Source organism: Erithacus rubecula (genome assembly GCF_903797595.1).
Source record: "Erithacus rubecula genome assembly, chromosome: 17".
NCBI lineage: Eukaryota > Metazoa > Chordata > Aves > Passeriformes > Muscicapidae > Erithacus > Erithacus rubecula.
Window position 1 is genome coordinate 12,708,546 of NC_136669.1, and position 18,165 is coordinate 12,726,710.

The 18,165-nt window shown below is 54.2% G+C and overlaps 3 protein-coding genes across 11 annotated transcripts in view; 1 reads left to right on the forward strand and 2 right to left on the reverse strand.

The window, feature by feature from the left end:
• Window positions 1–182: 182 nt before the first annotated feature.
• POLR3K (RNA polymerase III subunit K) lies at window positions 183–1,122 on the reverse strand. The gene is made up of 3 exons (XM_079320804.1): window positions 991–1,122; window positions 389–476; window positions 183–318 (listed from the first exon to the last, which is right to left on the reverse strand). The coding sequence occupies exons 1-3, from the start codon at window positions 1,099–1,101 to the stop codon at window positions 191–193; spliced, it is 327 nt and encodes a 108-aa protein (XP_079176930.1). The 5' UTR covers window positions 1,102–1,122; the 3' UTR covers window positions 183–190.
• Window positions 1,123–1,129: 7 nt separating this feature from the next.
• On the forward strand, window positions 1,130–3,989 carry SNRNP25 (small nuclear ribonucleoprotein U11/U12 subunit 25). 2 transcript variants are annotated; one of them, XM_079320800.1, is made up of 6 exons: window positions 1,130–1,262; window positions 1,532–1,622; window positions 1,703–1,808; window positions 1,887–1,961; window positions 2,881–2,947; window positions 3,803–3,989. In XM_079320800.1, exons 1-5 carry the CDS (start codon window positions 1,137–1,139, stop codon window positions 2,933–2,935), a joined length of 453 nt encoding a protein of 150 aa, XP_079176926.1. In that variant the 5' UTR covers window positions 1,130–1,136; the 3' UTR covers window positions 2,936–2,947; window positions 3,803–3,989. The 2 variants fall into 2 exon arrangements, with proteins under 2 accessions (XP_079176926.1, XP_079176927.1); XM_079320801.1 differs by having other exon boundaries at window positions 2,881–2,943; window positions 3,797–3,989.
• A 114-nt stretch (window positions 3,990–4,103) lies between these two features.
• The window catches only part of RHBDF1 (rhomboid 5 homolog 1), a 35,288-nt gene continuing 21,226 nt past the window's right edge, over window positions 4,104–18,165 (reverse strand). For all 8 annotated transcript variants that reach the window (XM_079320730.1, XM_079320728.1, XM_079320733.1 and 5 more), the window contains 15 exons: window positions 16,441–16,654; window positions 14,590–14,796; window positions 13,867–13,989; window positions 13,551–13,711; window positions 11,213–11,464; window positions 10,585–10,696; window positions 9,670–9,744; window positions 8,952–9,113; window positions 8,746–8,846; window positions 8,021–8,084; window positions 7,497–7,591; window positions 6,559–6,634; window positions 5,989–6,089; window positions 5,570–5,723; window positions 4,104–4,860 (listed from right to left, as the gene is read on the reverse strand). In XM_079320730.1, coding sequence (XP_079176856.1) covers window positions 4,441–4,860; window positions 5,570–5,723; window positions 5,989–6,089; window positions 6,559–6,634; window positions 7,497–7,591; window positions 8,021–8,084; window positions 8,746–8,846; window positions 8,952–9,113; window positions 9,670–9,744; window positions 10,585–10,696; window positions 11,213–11,464; window positions 13,551–13,711; window positions 13,867–13,989; window positions 14,590–14,796; window positions 16,441–16,654 — 2,317 coding nt within the window. In that variant the 3' untranslated portion in view covers window positions 4,104–4,440. The remainder of the gene's footprint in view (window positions 4,861–5,569; window positions 5,724–5,988; window positions 6,090–6,558; window positions 6,635–7,496; window positions 7,592–8,020; window positions 8,085–8,745; window positions 8,847–8,951; window positions 9,114–9,669; window positions 9,745–10,584; window positions 10,697–11,212; window positions 11,465–13,550; window positions 13,712–13,866; window positions 13,990–14,589; window positions 14,797–16,440; window positions 16,655–18,165) is intronic.

The following is an 18,165-nucleotide window of genomic DNA, read 5'->3' on the forward strand; positions in this document are numbered from 1 at the left end:
TGTGCCCCAGGGCTGGGAGTTTCTCACCATCCCGCAGCCCAGCCCGTCTCTGTTTGGACGCGGCTTTCTCGGTGTGCGGGGCACAGACCCTGCTCCAGCCGGTCCCCACCCCTGCCAGCCCTCAAGCAACCAGGCAGAGCCGCTGCTTGCCCGCAGAGCCACTTTATTGCGGGAGCGGCTTCCCCGCGCCTCAGTCGCGCCAGCGGTGCCCGCACTGCGGGTTGCAGCACTTGTAGAAGGTGGTCATGGGCTCGTCGGCCGAGCGCGTCTGGATCTGCATGAAGTAGGCGCGGGGGTGCTCGCACTTGGGGCACGGCTCTGCGGGGAAAAGGCCGTGAGGGGCCGGCAGGGCAGCCCGGGCCCCGGCGGCCCCGAGGCCCGGCCCTACCTGCCGTGGAGTCCACGTTCTCCCAGGCAGCGGCGCCGCCCAGAACATCGTCCACCTCCTTCAGCCGCGGGTACTTCCTGCTGGTCACCTGCGGACCGGGCACCGGGCACGTCACCGGGCACCGACGGGGCACAGAGAGGGCAGGGGGTACAGGGCACAGACAGGCAAGGGACAGCGGGCACGGGGCACAGGGCACAGACAGGCAAGGAGCAGCAGGCACAGGGCACAGACAGGGCAAGAGACAGCGGGCACAGGGCACAGACAGGGCACAGACAGGCAAGGGGCTGCGGGCACGGGGCACAGACAGGGCACAGACAGGCAAGGGGCAGCGGGCACAGGGCACAGACAGGCACAGGGCACAGACAGGCAAGAGACAGCAGGCACGGGGCACAGACAGGGCACAGGGCACAGACAGGCAAGGGACAGCAGGCACAGGGCACAGACAGGCACAGAGCACAGGGCACAGACAGGCAAGGGACAGCAGGCACGGGGCACAGACAGGGCACAGACAGGCAAGGGACAGCAGGCACCAGGCCCCGGGCACAGAGCACTGGGCCCCGGTCACAGGGCCCCCGCCCCGGGCCGCCCCCGCTCCCCGGTACCTTCCGCGTGACATTTCGCACGTAGGGACAGGTGGTGCAGGCGAAGCGGTGGCAGCGCGGCCCCTCCTCGGCCACCAGCACGTTGCCGCAGGCCGGGCAGAAGAGCAGCATCGCGGGTTCCGCCGCGCCGCCCGCCCCTTCCGGCGATGGCGGCCGAGGAGCCGGCGGAGGAGCCGCCCGAGGAGCTGGCGCACGCCGAGGTGCTGGAGCTGTTCCAGGCGGCGCTGGCGCGGCTGGTGCAGGACCCGCTGCTCTGCGACCTGCCCCCGCAGGTGGGACCGGGCCGGGGCTGGGCTGAGCTGAGCTGAGCTGAGCTGAGCTGGGGCTGGGGCCGGGCTGGGCTGGGCTGGGCTGGGGCTGGGCTAGGCTGGGCTGGGCTGAGTTGGGCGGGGCTGGGCCGGGCTGGGCTGAGTTGGGCCGGGCTGAGTTGGGCTGGGCTGGGGCTGGGTTGGGCTAGGGCTGGGCTGGGGCTGGGTTGGGCTGGTCTGGGCCGGGCTGAGTTGGGCTGGTCTGGGCTCACGGCCGTGCCGCTCGCCCGCAGGTGACGGCGGAGGAGATCGGCTCGCAGGTGGCCCTGGAGTACGGGCAGGCCATGACGGTGCGGGTGTGCAAGGCGGACGGCGAGACCGTGCGTGCGTGCGGGGCCGGGCTCGAGTTCGGGCGGGGTGCGGGATGCGGGGTGCGGGTCTGACCGGCTGTCCCCGGCCCGCAGCCGTGGTGGTGGTGCAGAATGCCTCGGTGCTGGAGCTGAAGAAGGCGCTGCGGCGGCACATGCAGCTGAGGCAGGCCCGGCAGGGCGGAGTGCAGCACCTGAGCTGGTGAGCGGGGCGGGCGGGCGGCTCGGAGCGCATCCCCGCCGCTCCCCCTCCCGGGCTCCCCTGAGTGTTCTTCCCCAGGAAATACATCTGGAGGACCTACCACCTCACCTACAATGGAGAGAAGCTGGCGGATGACAGGAAGAAGCTGAGAGAGTGAGTTCCTGGGTGCTGTGTTGGAATTCGGCTGGGAGGTGGCACAGCACAGAAGTGGGACGGGCAGACTGAGAGGCTCTGCAGGACAGGATGGCCGTGGGGGTTCCTCATCCTCAGCCACCACCATCCCGTGCTAGGTTCAGCCAGTTCAGACCACCTCACAGAGCTCTTGGCCATCCCTCCCAAACTCCTGCACAATGTTTACAGTTACTCAGCTCGGCACAGATACTGATGCAGAATAGGAAATAACAGGGAACAGGAACTGGAACAGGTTGCCCAAGGAGGCTGTGGATGCCCCAGCCCTGGCAGTGCTCAAAGCCAGTTAGATAAGGCTTTGAGGAACCTGGTCTAGTGAGAGGTGTCCTGTCCATGGCAGGGGTGTGGGGACTGGATAGTCTGTAAGGTTCATTCCAGCCCCATAACATTCTGTGGTTCTTTGAAGAATGCCAGAGAGGAAACCCCAGGATAGGTGTTGATCTTCAGAGCTGCTCAGCCACCTCTCAGTCTGGTAACAACACTGACAGGTGTTTCCCTTCTTTCCCTGCCCATTCTTGAGGTGAGGAGGGATGAGGCACTTCCCAGCAGGGCTGGGTCTGCTGGCCTGTTGCAGACCAGTGAGAAAAGGTGGTCTGAAATACTAACAATTCAGCAAGACAGCCCTAATCAAAGCTGTCCTTGGAAGAGTGAGCCTTGGTGACAGATGTTGCAATTAAGGGATTGTTGCAGTTAAAGGCAGATGAGCACATCCTTCAGTGCTGGCAGCATGTCCCACTTACACAAAAGAGAATTTTAATGTGTCCTGTAGTAGAGCACAGCATGGAATTACAGGAATCCATCTGTCCCTGGAAAGATGAAGCTATAGGGTTGCACAGGTTGTTTTTCTGGGAAGTGGCATTTAACAGGATCACTCTCTGCTCAGGTATGGCATCAGGAACCGGGATGAGGTCAGCTTCATAAAGAAGCTTAGGAAGTAACCTGTGGGGTAAGTCCCAGATGTCCATTAGGAGCTCCCAGTTCCCCCCCTTCCCCCTTCTGTTGAGGCTCAGAGCTGCAGCTGCTGCTGCTCTCTGCTGGCTGGCACAGTATTTCTGAATGTCTGCACGAGGCTGGGGCCTGTTTCCAGATCCTGGTAGTGTTGGTTGTGCTCCTTGGGCAGGAAGTGATAACTCAGCTACTTCAGGTGACAGACACTGGGAGCAGCAGCAGCAATAACTGACTCTGTGTTTAGCCTCTCACTCTGCTTCTATATTGTCTTGAGACTCTTTAAACACAGTGTTCTTTCCTGCTGTGATTGCTTCTAGGACTTGCTTTCTTTAGGCTTTCTAAATATCTGGAAATCATTGTCAGGAGCCAGGATCATGGCTGGGTTTCTAATTCATGCAGACATAATTCTGGTATTAATACTGCTATTATGAGAAAGTTGTGCACACAAACACAAGATGTGGCCAAGACTCTCAGGCTTAGTAAGTTTTAAATTATGCTTTTAAAAACAATCACAGTGGCTGAAGAACAGGGTAAGAGCAGCTTGTCCAAAGGCTTGTGCTGTTTTACTGCTTGAGGTAGCTGGGTTAAAAACTGTTCTTTTTTGACCACAGTTACCTTTTATTCTTCTTTCAACAATGCCATATTTTCAAGATCCAGTGTAATAAAATGTGTACCCTAAGAACAGCCACCTGCTCCAGGGTGCCAGCAGTCACCTCTGGCACTGGCTGATCCCTCCTGGACCATCATGGCAGTGTGGTGAGGAAAGCCCAGCATGCAGTAATTACTAAATAATTATTGTCATAATAAGTAAATAAATACAGTCACTGACAAATATTTTCTTTCTTAAATAGGGAGAGCAGAGAATCCAGCCCGACCAGGACTAGATTGTGGATTCAGCACCTTCCTGGAGGAAAAGGTTGTTACACTTTCAAGAGGAACAAACTCCATTGACTGGACATTCTCACGTTTTTTACAGTTCTATTTGTGGTGTTTGCCTCTGAGCTGTATGTGGATTCCAGGGACTAAAGAGACCCTCTAGTTTTCTGAGGCTTTTCAGGCTCTTGTTTCCAGCTGTGTCTGGCTGGTTTGGGTTCTCCACAGGGTACATGAAACAGCAGAAGTGAGATTCAGTAACAAAGGGAGGCACAGACTACTCAGAACAATTCACAGTAGCTAAAACGCTACCTCACTGTTTAATCACCACCTTAGCAGTAGTAAACAATTCTGGTTAAAAATGTAGTATTGAAACTAGTGTAATAAAAATAATGGCAGCAGAAAAGGTTCAATACAATTGAACAAGGCACAAACGTTCTGTTTTTCAGAGTCTTCTGAGATAAGGCAAACCATGCCTGCCAAGTGCTAAGGAGACAGTTTAAATTAACCACGGGCAGGGTTAGAAGTGTCACTGGATTAGAGGCTTTGTCCCCATGAAGTGGCACAGCAAATGCAAAGACATTCCATCTCCAGGGCCTGCTCGAGAAGGCAGTCTTTGCTGTCAGTGGAGCTGTGCATCCAGGTCGTATTTCTCGCAGAACTTGTCTGTGAAGGGTATACAAGTGAGGAACTCGCACCACTCGCACTTGATGGGGTAGAAATAGAACAGAATCACCAGTCCTGAGAAGAGTGCAATGAAGATGAGCTGGAAAACTATAATTTGGCATCGTTTCCTATATAGATCAAACTTCCCAAAGCTAATGTAGGGCAGGAAGGCAAAGGAGAGGAAGAAACCACTGATAAATCCTGAAATGTGAGCGAAATTATCGATCCAAGGCAGGAGGCCAAAGGCAAAAAGAAAGAGCACCACAGCCAGCAGCTTGAAGAAAGCCCTCCATGGGCGTGCCAGGATTTGCCAACTCTGGAAGAGCTCCACAAAGAGACAGGCCAGAATTCCAAACTGGGATCCTGCAGGGCCAACCTGCAGAAGAAGAGCATTACAGATAATGTCAGGCTCATGCCACCTGCCTGGCCTCTGCAGCCAGCTCCAGGAATTTGTTACTTCTTACTCAGCTCCTGTTCAGTGGTTCTTGGCAAAGAGACTCTGCAACTTCATCCATATACTGGGGTGCCAGGAGCAAAGGGGCTTGGTTTGATTTAGGATCAAGGTGTGAGGCCACAACAGACTAAAGAGGGCAGGCAGATCTGGTTCAAGTTGCAGAGGGGAGAAGCCCTTGAAGGCAATCTCTTGGCTCCCCCCACCCACCATGTAGTTTTCCTTATGAAAGGAGCTGGAAGGCAGGTCCAGCCAGGCAGTCTCCTGTGGGCAAGGTGAGCTCTGCTCTTTGCCACTCTCATGTGGAGGGTGTCTCACATCAGGTACAGCACTTGATTCCGAGCCTGCCTGGGGCCTCTCTCACCCAGTGGCTGGACAATCCCCCAGGTGTTAGGAGGCAGCCTTTTTCCTGCAGCCAGCCCAGGCCAGTCTCTTGGAAAGCCCATGGAACCCCAGGGGATGTTGCTGCCCAGCAGTTAAATGATGCTGTGGTGCCATCTTCGAGCTACAAGGGCCAAGGCTGCAGTGCTGAGCCCAGCCCTGGTGGCTCTGCCTCAGCCACAGAGGCACAGGCATGTAGAGAAGGGCTGTGCTCAGGACAAGTTACCAGGACCCTGGGCTGCAGGAGACCCACCTCTGCTCTGTAGGGTAGAAATATTGCACTGGCAAGGTTCCCAGTGATGCCACTGAGAAGGTAGATGATAGAGATGCGGTGCCATCCTGCCAGCTTCTCTAGGTCCCGCAGGATCGTCATTTGGAAACAGACTGAGACCAGACAGTGCAGGATCCTGCCAAGTGCAGAGTACAGGAGCTCAAGCAGCAGCCACTGAAGTCACCCCTGTGCTCATGTTGTGTCCCCAGCCTTGCTGAGAATTCCTGCTCTGGCCTTACCCACGCTGCTAATCCCTCCCAACAAACACAGGATGGCAAACCTTGGCAGAGAGCCCAGCTCAGCATCCCTGTGTCCCCATGAGGGACAGCCACAACCCTCACAGCATCCCCAGGCTGAGGGTGCCTCCACCCCAGCAGTGGAAGTTTTACACCTCTGCTTACCCAGCATGGAGGAAAAGTGAGAGCCAGAGGCGGTAGAACTGGTCAGGGACTTCTGGATTTAGGAAAGGAAGGAGCCCACAGACATCATCCATGCAGTGCACCTAGGGCAGAAGTGGGTGTTGAGAGGGGCCCTTTTCCAAGCCCAGGGCACACTGCAGTAATCTCTGGAAAAGGGGCTCCTGTTCCACTACTCTCAAATCCCAAGCCTTGTCTACAACACAAATATACAGGACCCCATCCCTTCCCTGTGGCAGCCTTAAGCCCTTCTTTTTCACCCCAGCACCCAGAGCTCACCCATGCAGCAGACTGGATCCTTCTCCCACTGCTTTCACAGTGGTCCTGTGCTGGGCTTTCACAGCTGCCAGCCCAATTCCCAAACTGGCCCCCAATGGGGGACAGATGCAGCCACCTCTGCCACTCTAGGCAGGAGCAGCAGCTTCCCTGAGTCCCAGGGTGGACAGGACACAGGACTCCCCCTACTCTGCAGCACTGCCAGCCCAGACCCTGCCAAGCTGCTGAGGGCACCTGGAGGGACAAGGGCAGCCATACAATCCCCAGCCACACCCTCACCTGAGAGCAGAGCGTTGCCTCCTCGTGGAAATATCCCCGCATAAACTCACAATACTCCCGGGAGGTTATTTCACACCTGCAGGAGGCACAAGTGACATGGAAAGCACAATGGATCATTCCTGTGCCCTCCAGGCCACCCACTCTCCTTTTCTCATCCCATCCATGAGAACTGATGCCTTCAGCTGCCCCTGATATACTGTAGTGTCCCAGCAAAGGCACAAACACATTCCCATTTGAGCCCAGTGCCTCTCCACACTCCCTCCTGCTTCTCCAAGGCATGTCCTAAAGCTCCTGTTTAGACCTGAAAGAAACACTAGAGCCTGGGGAAGCTGAGTGTCAGGCTGGGGGAGTCTTGTACCTCTGCAGCTGGCAGAGGGGAAGGAGAGGCTATGTCTTTCAGGGACAGAGAAACTCCTTAGGGCAACACACATTTTTCTTCCTAGCAGGGAAAGCCAAGCCCAAGTGTTAGGTTACTAATCAAGCTCAGGGATAACATGAGGAAAATGGCATCTTCCTCTTTTGCAAACCCAGAGTGGGTCATTTCCTGGCATCTCCTTTGAGTGCTCAGGAACTGCAGGCTGGGGACAATGGAGCCTGTCAGGAACAAGCTGGCCTTTCCTAAGGAAAAGTGCAGGACTCTGCAGCAGAATTGTTCAATCCCACCAAATTGGTATCCAAATCCCTCCATACTGCAGGAACAGTGGAGTGGGATACTCTGCTGTGCCACAGACTCAGGCAGGCTGTTTAACTCCTTCCTGCTCATCCCAGACTCCTGCTCCATCTGGGAGACCTGTCACAGCTCTCTATCTAGCTCCCCTTCCCAGCAGGGCTCTGGGCTGTGTGTGTAAAGGACAATGAGGGCAAATGGCTGTGTCTACAACCTGAAAAGGACCCATGTTTCATCCCAACAGCCCCTCCATACAGATAAAAGTCACTACCTTCCCTTGGTCCCAATGCAGCAGGGCCGGCCTGTAATCACACAGTCCATGTGGAGGTGGTTGGTGTAATTCCCAGCACTGTTTTTTGTGCAGATCTGGAAAACAACAACAGGCTGCAGTCAGACAGCCACAGCTCTGCTTGCTGGCTGGGTAAAATCAAAACAGCCCCTTGGGAAGAAGCCAGATCCCAGACACAGCTCCCTCTGACAGGATGGTGCCTGATACTCCATCTGCCTGAGCATCACTTGACACCTCCTCTCCAGCCCGAGGCTGAGTTGGTTTCCATCTCCCTGTTACCCTGACAGGATCCAGGGCTTTAGCTGGCACAGGAAAACGTTTGTTGTTGGAAGGCTTTGAGCCTTGGCTGGCCAGAGCACAGCTGCCCTGAGCTGGTGTTTGTGACAAGCAGCAGAAGCTGCAGCAGAGGCCCTGCCCTCCCAGCAGCAGAGCTGAGGCTCTGCACAGTGAGGTGCACATGGCACAGTGCAGCTGCCAGGCAGCTCCTGTGCCTCTGCCATGCTCACCGGCCACTTGGTGATGTCATCTGGCCACTCGTGCGGCTCCATCGAGGCTGGCTGCTCACACACCCTGCAGCAACAAAGCACATGTCAGCCTGAGAAACACCTTCCCCCAGCACCAGGGAGGATTTCCACACTCTGCCTGTGCCCAGGCTGCTATTCCACAGCTCCCTGTGACCCTGGGTGGTGACTCTGACACACTAGACCAGATCAGCCAAGGCTATGCTGGTGAAAGCCTCAGCCTCCTTCCAGCAGAGATCACAAAGGCAGAGAGAACACAGCTGCCCAGCAACTAGACACACCCCAAGGGCAAGAATTCAGCTGGATTCAGCTCTACATCAGCCCACAGTGACTGTGTACCAGGGCATCCAGCAGCTGGCTGGGCTCCTGGACAGAGGTGTGCTGGGCCCATGACTGCTGCACCCCAAGCAGGGAGTTGTGCAGGGAGTTGTGCAGGGAGCAGGTGAGGAGGGGGAGAGGGTTGAGGAAGGCACCCACAGCTCACAACAGGCAGTTGGACAGCAGTTCAGGTGGGTAGCCCACAACAGCGACCAGAGGTGAGCAGAAATATGATCACACTCTGCATCAGCCTTTCCTGCAGTGTAGGAACATCACGACCCCAAACCCCTCCAGAGCAGCTGCTGCCTCATCCAGCAACCTACTGGCCTGGGACTGACTCTGCAGCAGCCCTGTCCCCCCAGAGGATGGAAGCTGGGCCAGGCAGGACCTACCTGGGGTCCTGATGACAAACAGAGCCAAACTGCCTCTTGTTTCCTGCCAGCATCGGTGTGCTGGGGTGATGGGGCCACTTCACCCACACAGCCAGGGTGGACTGCAGGACAGAGGAGAGGAGTCACCATGAAGCCCAGGGAAAGAAGCATCAGCAGAAGTGGCCCTGAGCCTGCAGGGCTGGCAGGAGGAAGGCCATGGCACTCACTGAGCACTCCTCCTCTGAGGTCTGCACGCAGCCTGACTTGTCGTTGCGCACGCAGCACGCCGAGTGCTTCTCCTTCTCCCTCTTGGCACTGATGAAGCTGTGCACCTGCTGGTCCTGCCTCATGCACGGGGAGAACTTGGCCCCCAGGTGGATCAGGGCCTCCTGGCAGAGATGGGAACACTCAGCTCAGCCAAGGGGCAGGCAGTGATTTCCTGGGCAGAGCAGGCTGGGGGCACTGCTAGGGGAACCCTAGGGACAAGCCCTGCATGATGAAGCCCAACACACACAATACACATTCTCCACACTTGCTTTGGAGACAGCTCCAGAACAAAAGTTCAGGGATTTCTTTGCCCATAGCCCCACAAAAGCCAGCACTATGGCTGGGAAAGAAAACTTTGTGACATTTCCTCTTCATTTTTGTCTTTCCCAGGGGGAATGGCATCAGGAAAGCTGTCACACACCATAGAACTCCTGCATATTTTTTAACCCTCTCCTTGTCTTTGTAGGAACAGGGTACAAAGCAGGAGAGCCAAGGTCCAGCCCAACCTCCAGGAAACCCCATTCTGTAGGATAGCTGGGGCTGGGAGCACTGCTGCTCCCTGACAGTGACAGCAGATCGCTGAGCTCCAAGCAGCAGAGGGCCGTGCTCCATGGGGTGGCACAACTGCAGCACACAGCCCCCCATCCACCCACTAACAGTCCCACCAATGGCACTCACTGAGCTGGGGCCAATCCAGAAGTTCTCCTGCTGGACGTATTTGACATTTTCATAAACTCCTCTGTTTCGCAAGACCTACAAGGAGAGAAAACAAGAGCCCTGTGAGCTGCAGCCCCCAGGGTCAGCAGGGCAAGCAGCAGGGACTGGTGAAAACAGCCCCCAGGAAACCCCACAGCCAATGACAGGGCCCACAGCTCTCTCCAACTGGTCTTTTTGCAGGATCACATGTAAACCCCATCAAGATGTGGGCACCTTTATCTTAAGGTTTCATTTAAAATGTCTATCTCTGGCTATTTCAACTTTCAAGAAATCCTAGGGCCTGGAGCCCTTTGAGTGGTCTGATCCTGCACAAAACTCCACAGAGCTGAGCAGCACAGGCAGCACCCACAGGCACTGCAGGCCCATGTGCAGGTGGCAATGCCCTGAAAGTGCTCTTTCTATATCTGAAAGTCAGATACAGAGTTGAGAAGTTCCCCCAGGGCATCTCCTGCATGGAGCAGGGACATGGCTGTGGAGATATCTGTACCTCAGGAACCTTTAACAATGTGTGGGAAGGCTACAAACAGCTTCAAGATCAGCTCCCAAAGTCAGACAAGACAGTTTTGCTCCTGGCAGAAGCAAAATCGTGCACAAACTTAGCTCAGGTTTGAAGTATTTCCCTGCCCTGATCATCTTTCTGGTCTCCACCAGGAGGGGAACCAGCTGTTTGGCAGTGCTGTCAGCACAGCCACCATGCTTTGTGTCAGATATAATCTGACATCAGGAGCTACGTGGCTGCAGGAGGGAGAGAAGGTGTTGTGGGGGCTCCCAGAGACCATCCAGGCAGCCCCTCAAGCCAAGAAGGCAAGGAGCCAGTGTGCTGTGACACAACAGCTGAGGGCTGAAACTCCAGGCATGTCAGGGGGCTTCACTTACTGAATCAACAGTTTCATGTTGTGAGAACCCCACAGGGGCGATGCCGTAGATGCACACAGCGAGGATGGTGATGAGTGAGTGCACAAAGGTGACCCAGTAAGTGAAGAAAGGCCTGCATGGAGGGAAGGGCAAAGGATCAGAGGCAGAAGCACAGGCATATTACATGTGCTAACAGAACAGAGGGGAAAAGCTGCTGTTTTCCCCCAGAAACCTCGCCAAAATCTGGAGTACATGGCCAGGATCACCTAGGAGTGCACAGGACAGGAGACCATGACCTAAGGTCTTGTTGAACCTGTTTACTTTGACTTCCCCATTACCGTGGACAACCACCCTTTCCCAAGAAAGCGTCCATGAGAACACCAAAGCCTGAGGCTGAACTGTGCTGTGTGTCTGAAATAAGGACTCTAGGGGAACGATCAGAGGCAGGGACAGCTGAGCCTTGCTGTCACCACAGGACAGTGGAGGTGACACAAAGACCTGCAGAGATACAGACACACCCTGAGGAGCTGGGTGAGTCCCAGTGCACTGTGACACAAACAGCTGGCTCTGGACTCCACGGGACAAAGCTGGGGGGCTCAGCAGCACGCGGTGAGTGAGGGCCAGCAGCAACCCCTCAGTCAGCACCCACCTGTGGTCATCCATGTCCTCGATCTGCCGTTTGACGTAGCTGTCGATGCGCTTGCGGTAGGTCCTGTTGGTCAGCTTGCCCACCATGCCCAGCCCGTAGGGCCGCTTCTCCTTGGCAAAGAGCTTCCTGACGGGCACGGCGATGCGCTGGCCGCGCCGCTGCGGGCTCACGCTCACCACCTCCTGCCGCAGCCGCACCTTGGGCTGCGCCACGCCGCCCTCCTTCTGCTTCCTCCAGCCTCGCTCCAGGGGGCTGAAATCAAAAGCACCACAGCAGTAGGGACCTGCTTGCTGGCTGTCCCACCCCCTCCGGGCTGGGCGGCGGCTGATGGCAGACAGGGTGCCCTGAAGTGGGAGCTGTGTTTCACTGGGTTACACAGAGCCATAAATGAAAGCACAGAAGTGGCAGAAAGCAGAGCAAACACGCAGAAAGTGGCACAAGGCAGCTGTGCCAAACTAAGCCCCACCACTGAGGAGCTCTCGAGGATTTAAAGTGTTTCAGCAACAGGCACATCTATTTCCTCCCCTGCTTCAATCCTCTTACTCTGCCCTCTGCTATGAAATGGAAGTGAACTTTAGTCCAGCAGTGGAAATATCCACCTTTAAATGTCCCCTCAATGTCTCACTTCAGTGTGACTGGACTGACAAATTGGACAACAGTGATCCAAGCAGCTTCCCAGATCAAGAAAGCAGTACTGTCACATGCTGCAAGCTGTACCAGTTACCTCTCACAATCTCTCTTCCATTCCCCCCTTACTTGTACCCATATGTGCATTTTTCAAAATAATAAAAAAAAAAACCAGGCTTCAACAAGACAGTAAAAATCCCAAGCATCCTGAGTTATTTTGTCAAAACAGATCTGATGAATATTGAACACCTTACTAGTGAATAATACCTACTTTTTAAGTCTCCATCACATCCAAATAGTTTTGTATTTCCTTGCTCTTAGACAGCAGTGTGAAGGTCACATCTGCAGCATTCAGACCTGACAAAAAAAGCCCAACTACCTCCCATTTCACCCTCCTCATTGCCTGGCACTGCAGTAGGCATGCACCCAACATGTGCTCTAGTCCTAAATGTCCTACTCTGCACAAAGAGAGTGCTTGTCAGAAGTGCTGAGATAAAACAGCAATAAATAATCTTCTGAAAGATGACTAGAGTATCTGGAGATATCATGACAGCTCTGAAGTTCAGGCAAGCAACAGGATAAAGGAGACTCTGAACCTCTGTAGCCAAAAACTTCATCTCATTTCATATTGCACCTTACAGAAGATGCATTGGAATATCCCAACTTCCCCTTGGGAAGTCCTTCTCCAGCAGAAGGTGCAGATTCCACTGCAGCCTGCTCTTCCCCAAGAGGTCAAGTGCTTTGTGTGTGGTGGACGTGCTGCTTCCTGCTACTTCCAGTGCTGGAAAACTCCCCATGCCCAAACAAACACCTCACCACGTGAAAGGACACCCAACTGTGACTGGTAACAGCTCTCTGAAGTGTGAAAAAAAATGTATTTTCCTCAATAAATAAAACTATTTAAGGAGATTCAAAGGGAGCCAAGAAGACTGAAACCATCTCAGGAGGAGTGACAACAAACTCCCACCGTTTGTGCTTCCCCTTATGTTAAACTGAGTCAAGTTCTTGGAAACACTTGAAGGGAAAGTGCCAACACAGCAAGACAGGCTGAGAGCAGCAGAACCACAACAAGGACCTCCCTGTCTGCTCCATGTTCACACCCAGCAGAGCTCTCTGCTGGGGTGAGCTGACTCGGAAGCAACACAGAGCAATTACTCAGTACCAGTTACTCAGGTGGAAAAAATCCAGGCATACAGTACAGCACCACCCACATATTTGTAGGGCTCTCAGCATCAGTGCCACACCTTTCTCTCATTTCAAGTGAGGAATGCAGTCCAGCTCGACACTCTGCAATGCTTCACTGTCCCTTGGAGCATGACAACAGTTACTGGTGACTGTGGCAATGGCAACAGCTTTCCCACTTTGCCATGCTCTCCATAGCCAAAGGCTGGGCCCTCAGCATCCTCACAGCTGATTTAAAGTGCCTTTTGTTTCCCGAAGATATGATACCATCTCTGAAACACATTAGTATGAAGCTGCAAGCTGCTGGAGTGACTGCAGAAGTGGCCTCAGAGTCACCTTTCATAGGCACGGGTAGCTGGGGCAGGAGGTCAACAGCTGGATTTAAAGAAAACCCATCACTGCACTGCTCTGAGCTCTGCACCAAGCACCCACAGCACTCAGATCTTGGCTTCCTCCATGCAGGAGGCTCCACTACAAATGGGTTGGATTCCCCATGCTGGGCTTTTGCAGCTACCATAAAGATACTCACAGTAATAAGTGACTTCTTTCAAGCTCATTTTTGTCCAAGGCACCTCCTGTGAGATCTGTCTGATCTGGAGGTTTCACCTCAGCATCTTTGATTGCAGCTTCTGACGGTGACTCGAACACTTCATCCGGGTAAGTAGAGAGCTCCTCATGAAGGACTCCTTCCTGGGCAGAGACACAGCAGTCCCATCAGAAGCCAACATCCCATTGGAGACAGCAGCCCTGGCAGAAAGCAGTGCTGCTCTCTGCATCACACAGCCCTGCCAGAACCAGAGTCCTGCTCTGCCTCTGGGCCAGCACCATGCCAGCCTGTCCCTCACCCGAGCGAAGAAGGAAGTGTCCAGCTCATCTGGGAAATCCACCGTGTCCTCCTCCAGGAAGCTGGCGGGGGTGAAGCTGCGCCGCTGGGCCCTCCTCAGGGTGCTGTCCTTCACCGAGCGGCCCTGCAGCAGGGACACGGGCTGGAGGCACTGCCAGGAACCCCAGCTCACAAACCCACCCCAGCCAGGGCACTGGGAGCCCCAGTGCTGAGCTTGGTTCATGCTACTGGATGGTGTGACACCCTTCTGGTGAGACTCACTGCTCAACACATGGTGCCCACCTCCAGGCTTGCCATGTGCTCCTCTACCACATACTGTACAATGTGTCTGACCAAACCACAGTGATGGACACAGCAAAAAACACCAGAGCCCAGGAAAGCAGGCACGAGGCAGGATGAAGAGACTTGGAGAGCAAGAACCTCAGGTATTTCTGCTCTTCTGTGGCTGCTTACTGGGTGCAGAGGGACCACCCAAAGGTCCACACAGATCTGCCAGAACGCTCTGAGGCTGCTGGGCTGTGAGAATCAAAGTCCCCAGGCCAATGAAGAAAAAGCAAGACCTGCACCAAAACTGAACCACCATCCAGCTTTCTTACCAATCCTGCCTCGTGTACACGAGGCACAGCAGGAGGTGAGTTGGTTTGCTCCCCTCCAGCAGAGCCATCCCCACGCTGTGTGCTGAGCAGCTCTTGCCCTGCCCCGTCCCTGCCCTGCCCAGCAGTACCTTGACCAGGGCGGCGGCGGCGCGGAAGCTCATTTTGGCCACGGACTCGCGCTTGCGGCGGCGCGGGAGGCGGTTGAAGCCGGAGCGGGAGCTGCTGAAGGAGCAGAGCGAGGTGGCGCCGGGCGTGATGGGCGTGTGGGGCACGCTGCAGCCGTCGGCGTCCTCGGCCATGCGGAACGCGCGGCCCCGCGCCAGGGGGTCGATGATCTGCCCAGAGCAGCGGCGTCAGTGCACCCGCCCCAAACCCTCCCCTCCCAAGCCTCCTCTCTCCTCCTGGCACCATGACAGGGGCCTGGCATCTGGGATTGGCCAAGAACAGGAGGGACCAACAAGCAATTCTACAGCAGGGAGATAAGGAATAGCCTATTGGGGTTTTCTCTCTTTTGTTAGTATTGTCAGCCATAACACATAAGACTCCAAACCTCCTCCAGCCCTTCCTTGGTTTCATTGTCTCCCAGTGCCAATGAGCTCAACAGTCAGAGAACGTGCCTTCTAAACGGGAGTTTGGGAAATCCCTGAAAACAGAAATGTTCTTTCTTCAGCTAGTTTCCTTCCTGATACTGGACAGCCCAGGACTTAAGCAGTTTCCTGTTATCCTGCAGAAACTTTACCGTATATTTACATCTGCTTCCATTAATTAACAGCTGGATAAAGCAGGCAAGCTTCCAGGAGCTGCAAGCCCTTCTTTGGGACTCCTCAGGCCAGCACTCTCACTTATTCCAAACATACAAATCAACGTAATGAAAATATTGCCTTCAGCTACAAACCTTGCCTCTGTCCTTACATCATCACAGCTGTGGTTTCCATAAGACCTCTATGCTTTATCCCAAGGTTTTATGAGCTTTTTTTAATCCACAGTTGCACACTCAACAGGAAGCTTAATGGGCTCACACTGACTGACACCAGTTCTGATTTAATGTAGCCCACAGAGCTCAACTGTATTTCTAAGTCTCCTGTGACCAAAGATTAGGTACAAGACATTTAACAGAAAAGAGGAAAACAAGGTAAAATGTGATTGAAAAATGCACTACATTCTCCTTTGCTTTAGTGATGCCACCAGACTGCAAGTCACAGACTGACCTGCTTTGGAAGGAATTGTTTTCCCACTCACCCAGTGGTGCTCACCAAAGCACAGTCATCAACCACACCAACTGCTGTCACTGAGTGGAGCAGTGGGAAGAGCTGGATATTGTGGTTAGTTCTGGTCACTGCATGTGCTCATCTGGGCCCTGCCCTCTTTGGTCACATTCAAAGGTAACGAGCAGGAGGTAGCATCAAACCCAGGTGCCCTTTGCAGGCACTCAAAACCACTTCTGAGGAGCCATGAGCAGAGCTCTAGCACCACTGATGCAAGGGACACTTCTCAAAGGCCTAAAACATAACCAGGTTTCTATGGGGACAGTAGCTGTGCTACAGCCTGCATTCTGCTTGGGGAAGGGCAAATGTCCTCAGTGATTCCAGCCCTGCTACTGTACATTTGGGTCCAACATGATAGTTACTCTGGGTACAACACAACTCTGTCCTTGCAGAATGACAGCAGAATGGCTGAGCTGAGAGCTCCTGGACATGCTGCACACCCCTGATCAGCATGGTCACAGCATGCCAAACACGGCTCTGAGCCACTGGCCCAACTGAGGGACCTCAGCCAACGAGAGCACAGAGAGGCTGCTGGAGAGAGAGCTGCCAAACTGTACCTGAGACCTGAGAAGTGTCTGTGCACAGAGCCCAGACGTGCCCAGGCAGAGCTCAGCCAGCAGACAGCTCACAGCTGCCAGCGTGGTGCAGATGCTGAACAGGACACTCTGTGTCCTTGCCTCTGTCCCAGGTTACTACTCCCAGGTTACTACTCACCTTCTGCATGCCCAGCTGGCAGGGTCCTACGTAGAGGGGAGGAGGGGTCTCTGTGCTTGTCAGAGAAATGTTGTCCTGGCTGGGCAGGTCCATCTCCCGGATGACCTGGGGCTTGAGCTTCCCGTAGCGCAGGCTGCAGTGCCGGAGGCTCTTCCTCTGCCATTTCTGAGTGGCGTCGCTGTCCTTGCTCACCCCAAACCAGTCTGCTGTGCCTCTGAAACATGCCAGCAGACAAGTGCTAAGAAGAAGGATGTTTGTTTGCACTATGCATGTGAAAAGACAAAGCTGTGGTGATCACTTCCAGCCCATCCCAATTCAAAGGCAGAACTCTTTCTCAGAAGCATCTCGCAGCTTGTCCTCAGCTGGTTTTAGCAACCTGACAGATGCTGGCCAGAAATGTCTGACCATCATCAGCATTCTGTCTCTTAAGACAGAAGAAAAGTGATAGGAGGTATTCACTGTGGCCAAAGGACAGTTTGTTCTGAGTTTTTCTAAAAACAAAGGAAAAGGAATGGTACAGAAATTCAGAAAGTAACTTGGTGAAAGGTGATTTTTTACTTTAAAAACCATCTATTGCAAACACTTACCATCTTCAGGCCAGCTCTAGGTCCTCATTGTGAGACTGTACTGTTTCATAGCTCTGTATCTTCTCCCAAAAGCCACCAGAAATCATTCTTCTCTCCCAGCCTCCCCTCCACACTCCCACAATCTCCCTAACTTCTCCATCTCATGCTGAAGGATTTCTAACTTCCTCAAGGGTAGTATTAACAGCAAAACTTACTGCAGTTCTGCTCTCTGCAAAGGCAGACACACACAGTTCTAAGCTGCTGGTTGCAGAAGCAGGAGCACAAGGCTGCAGCCACGAGGCAGGTTTGCTGCCAAGTGGTTGCTGCCATGGAAGAGCAGTGGATCAGAAGCAAAATCCCAAGGAAGGCAGGGAGGCATCAGGATAAGTCAGACTAAAGCCTACTTCAAATCCTGCAGGACAGCTGGTACCCTAAACATACAGGGGTCATGGCAGCTCTGCCAAGCATTCCCCACCATGGCTAATCCATCCTCAGGAGATGACAAGCTGCCTCAGCCTGCAGCTGACTGGCCCAGGTGCTGAAACCTGAAAGTCTTTCCAAGCCAAACCCAAACCCCTGGCCTCAGCCCCCCTGCTCGGGGGCAGGAACTCCAGCTGCTGAGAAGCAAGACCTCACAGATCACAAAGTGAGCATTAAATACACACTGGAGGAAAGGCTGGGATAAATCTACAATTAGGCCACACAGGGGAACTGAGACAGTGTGCTGGAGACAGGAAACCAATCCTTTGGTTTTGCATCCTTCCAAGCAAAAACTCCATCAACCAATAGGTGAAGATGCTCTGCCACCATGTTAAAAGGTGTGTTTGAAATCCACAGCCTTGCTGGCTAAAACCTTACATATGCAGCTACCACTCATTTTCCTCAGCTGTTTCCTCCCTGTTCTCACAATGATACAGAACAGACCCTTCAGAGGTTATGTGGGCCCTTGCTGGAATTCACCTGACCTCACTGGCCCAAATGCCAGCAAGGGAATGTGCCAGCCCTTGGAGATGGGGCAATGTGAAAATCCTGGGCACCTCTCTGCTCCCACATCTCCTTGAAGCAATCTTCCTCTCCACCCAGAGCAAAAGCCCAGGGCCAGCCCCTGCCCTGACAGACTCACCAAGCCCACAGCACAGAGGTCAAGTTGCCTGTTGCT